The sequence below is a fragment of the Hyposmocoma kahamanoa genome, unplaced genomic scaffold (genome assembly GCF_003589595.1).
Source record: "Hyposmocoma kahamanoa isolate Upper Pololo Valley unplaced genomic scaffold, ASM358959v1 272, whole genome shotgun sequence".
Classification (NCBI taxonomy): domain Eukaryota; kingdom Metazoa; phylum Arthropoda; class Insecta; order Lepidoptera; family Cosmopterigidae; genus Hyposmocoma; species Hyposmocoma kahamanoa.
In genome coordinates, this window is record NW_020653772.1 from 629,111 (window position 1) to 633,559 (window position 4,449).

The following is a 4,449-nucleotide window of genomic DNA, read 5'->3' on the forward strand; positions in this document are numbered from 1 at the left end:
CGTGGTTTCAGAGTTTCCCGGAAGTTTATTCCCTACATCTGGAGTCTTAAGATCTTGCTCGCTGCTGATATCAATTCTCAAACAAACCAATCATCGAGACGATCAGTGCTTCCCTTTCTTTTATTTAACTGCTGATCCGACAGCACTATAAATGCAATTATGCTGTTGCTGTGCTCTTGGAACGCATTACTTCACTGAGAGTTAAGTTAAATGATCTCTAGTTCTATAACGTTAAAACTGAGCCTGCCAATTGTCTACCTAACGTTTCTGAACTAGAAATTGGACTTTACATCAATTATACAGTGTTCAAAGTAGTTTGAAAGGATTACAGTTTATATAATCAAGCAATATTAGTAGCATAAATTGTAATTTTTGAATAAATTCATGTTAAAACTTTTCTATAAAAGCCAAATTATTACTACCGTTGACATGTTAGTATACAGATGTAGTCAGACCAACTGCATACAAACTGCAGTTCCAACAGCACTATAGTTGCAATTTTGCAATTGCAATGCTTTTGTATCAAGTGTGACTGAGAACTAAACCAATTGAGGTCTTAATAGTAGTAGAGCTCCTTGTGACAGAATTCGTCCAAGGAAGTACTGTCACCTTACCTATTTCTGCCGCCAAGCAGTAATGAATGGCAAGGGTGCTGGTGAGAGCCCCTTAAAACTTTGCTATTTAAAGCTCTAGAGTGGCTCTGCAACTGTCATGGACAGGCGTGTTGCTTACCATCAGGCGCACGACTTATTCGTCCCGTCACTGTTAAAATGGAGTCTCTCAATTGTCTACCGGGCTTTTTTAAACTCAATCTTCTGTCCCTTTCTATTAGTTGTAGAAAGAAAGAGATGCACTTAAAATTTAGCTTTAGAGTATAGGAATTGACACCAACACAAGCAATCACAGCTGGGACAATGGAGACATATAATTATTGCCTACCTCATTACATTGTTTTAAGGGTGCAACAGTTGTCCAATGCTTCACAAACGTTCAACGTTCAACTTTATTCGTTTGACGATTTTAAGACACACCGTGTTAGGGAGATTTTAAAAATTCGCTTTCTTTTCTAAATGTCCGTTATATTCTTAGACAAGACCCGTGGCCCGCAGTAGGACGTGTGAATGTACGATTTGACCTCGAATTATATTTATTTAACAGGCATTCCCAACTAGTGAACCGGAGTGCTGGCTTCAGAATAATTAATAGGCCATGCATAATAAGGAACATACTTAATAATATATCATAATTATTTACAACCTATGACGGAATTTAGAATTGTTAACGCCGTAGGGATCAGTGAGAAAAATCATAATTTGTTTAATTGATTTTAGGGCAAGTTTTTTAATCACTTCGGTACAATTGGTTTACTTTCCCGTTTGGTCAGCTTGTCCACATGATCGTCGATTACCACTTGTCCAAATGGTCGTGGCTTGTGGAAATAGGAAATAGACGAATCGGGAAAGTAGACCCTTTGGACCGATCGGGAAAGTAGACGAATAGTGAAAGGGAACCAACGGGAAAGTAGATTTTAATAAGTATTGCCATTGCATTAAAAAGAAATTAATTGTTCTCGCGGTAGCTGCGCGGTGCGGAAGGAATAACCGCTATGATAATTTCATCAAGATTTTTCTGACGACATTCAACAGAATTATAGACAAACTGTTAAAATAAGAATAAAGAATACAATAACGCAATTAGTAATAATTAGGACGTGGTAACAATCACAATTCAGACGTTTTTGTCAAAATTTTGCCTTGACAATCTATCGATAAAACTGTCGACAACGACTATATGACTATTTAAAATTTCACGAAAATTGGCAACCCTTCACTTCACTTTTTATTTTTATGGCTCCATCATTATGAGAAATGATGATTTTGCCAATGTCACGGTTGAAAGAAAAAAAACGAAACAAAAAAAAAAATTCGCTAAGCTCTAATAGGACATTAACCGGTGTTGGTAAGTTGGACCACGGGAGTACTCAGTTGAGAATGTAAAACAAAACAACATTTATAAATATATGTTATTTAAGTGGATAAATTTACATAGAGTAACAATATGGGGAGAGAACACTAAAGTTAAGAGGTTGTTTTATGTTAATGGGGCGGGAGAATTTTGGAGAAAGTAAGTTATAAAGTGGAACAGCAATATTAGGACAATTGAAAAAAATGTGTTCCAAGGTACCGTCTTCTAGGCAACCTCTTCATTGGCAACCCTGCAAATGTCATTTTAATCCATCTTCAAAAAAAGGCAGAATATACGTTACTCCAAATTTAGGTTATGTAACTGCTTAAATTCCAACCACTGATAATTACTGTATTCTGGCAAATAAACGTATTCTATTCTATAGCTCTGTTGGTAGAGCAGTCGTCAACCTAGTTTGGCACGTATACAGGTTCGAGTCCAGGCAGATTGAAGGAATTTTTCTTTGTGTTCGATATTAATATTAATAAATTATAACGGAATAAAATTTTTTAAATCTCCCCAAAATATTCACATCGATAATTCCAAGAATAAAATGTCACTCCAATCACAGTTAGCACACAGTCTCGCACTGCACATAGTGTTACTTCGTAACTATTATCCTGTAACTGTTACTTGCAACTTTCGGAGTAACAGCTCTAAAAGATTACTTGTTTACTGTTACATGCAACTATTATATTTGTAACTGTTACTAAGTTAACTATAACCTATTCCCCTTTTAATCGCTTGCTGAATTCCTCTTGTTGTAGTTCTCTCCATTCTTTTTTAGCCTTCATTCTTTTTAGCTGGCCATCCCTGGAACAAAATTACAAAAGCTTTTAACATATTGTAATATTATCGAGTTCTTAGGTGTTCGCGATTGTTACACATAGGAAATGAAACTATTTTTCCGGATTTAAATCGCGTATATTTGTTTTTTCAAACAAACCGACGTTGGTCCCATGGTCACGGTTGACTGACACGGTTAATGAATTTTTATTAAGTTAAATTTTTATTAACTCAATAAAAATTCATTGAATAAAATAATTTGTAAAACTTAATGTAGCGTAAATTGGAATGTTTTCTTTGTAAAATTAAAAATAAGGTATTTAATTAATAACTATTGTAACTATAGTGAAAAAATAGGGTAGTCTGCATTAATATTAGACATAACTGGTTCATGACTGTACCACCTCAGTCAACCGTGACCATGGGACCTGTAAAGGGCCCGAAACGTCGGTTTGTTTGAAAAAACAAATATACGCGATTTAAATCCGGAAAAATAGTTTCATTTCCTATATTGTAATATTTTTAAATGATGCCAAGTCGTACGCCTGGTGGTAAGCGATACGCCTGTCCATAACAGTTGCATTGCCACTCAGAGTTTTAAATCGCAAAGATCTGAGGGGCAATGCCACTGCGCCTGTCACCCTGAGACATAAGTTGACAAGTCCCACTTGCTTGTAATTTCACCAGCACCCTTACCCTTCAAAATCGAACATAGTAATGGTCACATTATTGCTTTAAACTTCCTCCATCTATCTTAGTGGTATTTAAAACAAAACATATCCCTTTAACACGGAATTATGTTTACGTAAAAAACTGACCACTTTTACAAAAAAAAAAATTAAATATAAATATAACTGTCGATAATCTCAGTGCAGAGTACTCTAAAAAACCGGCCTCGAAAGTGCGTGGAATTACATCTATTTTATTGGAATTGGTTACCGGAAAGTGCGCGAAACCGGAGTTATCCCCTAGTTAACCACACTTACAGGGGAATATTTTCTTCAATTTTAAATGGGACCACTACAGACGTACCCATTTTCCAACAAAAAAAAAAAAAGAATCATAAAAATCGGTTCATAATTGATATATAATTGATATCGCGTAACATACATACAAAAAAAACAGTGAGAACCACCTCCTTTTTTTTTGAAGTCGGTTAAAAAAATACTATGTTATATACGTCGTTAGAATCTGCATGAAACGTATTAGTTTTTCTGCCATAGGGGCAACTTTCTGTAGTACATTTTAGTTTGGTGAGATTCTCTTAAAAACAAAGCGTTGTGTTTTGTGAACAGAAAAATGTTCACTAAATTTGCTATTGACATATCGACTGTGAACTGGCACTGAAGGACTGAAGAAAAAAATTGTTTGCGTCATTTATATAGCATCAGGTTTATTAAACATGTATGTATGTATGTACACTACGGATTTTTACGTAATAAACCAAATGCTATATAAATGTTTTTTTCTTCATCATGTAAAGTTGTCAAAACTGAGATAGTACCGGTTGCCAGTTCACAGTCGATATGCTAGCTTATTTTATGAAAAGAGTTCTGTCGAAAAGATACATTAGAAACATAATGCAAAAAAATCATTTCAAAAGTTCTAGTAGATATTTCTTTGTGATTTTTTAGGGATGCACTTAGTGATTTGCCCAAAAAACACAACAAAGTTGAACAACTTTTGAGCTATCAATTT

General features: G+C 34.9%; 1 protein-coding gene across 5 annotated transcripts in view; it reads right to left on the reverse strand.

The window, feature by feature from the left end:
- Nucleotides 1–2,158: 2,158 nt before the first annotated feature.
- Nucleotides 2,159–4,449, reverse strand: part of LOC113229061 (glycerol-3-phosphate acyltransferase 3) — a 55,039-nt gene continuing 52,748 nt past the window's right edge. For all 5 annotated transcript variants that reach the window (XM_026462548.1, XM_026462545.1, XM_026462547.1 and 2 more), the window contains one exon: nt 2,159–2,778. In XM_026462548.1, coding sequence (XP_026318333.1) covers nt 2,691–2,778 — 88 coding nt within the window. In that variant the 3' untranslated portion in view covers nt 2,159–2,690. The remainder of the gene's footprint in view (nt 2,779–4,449) is intronic.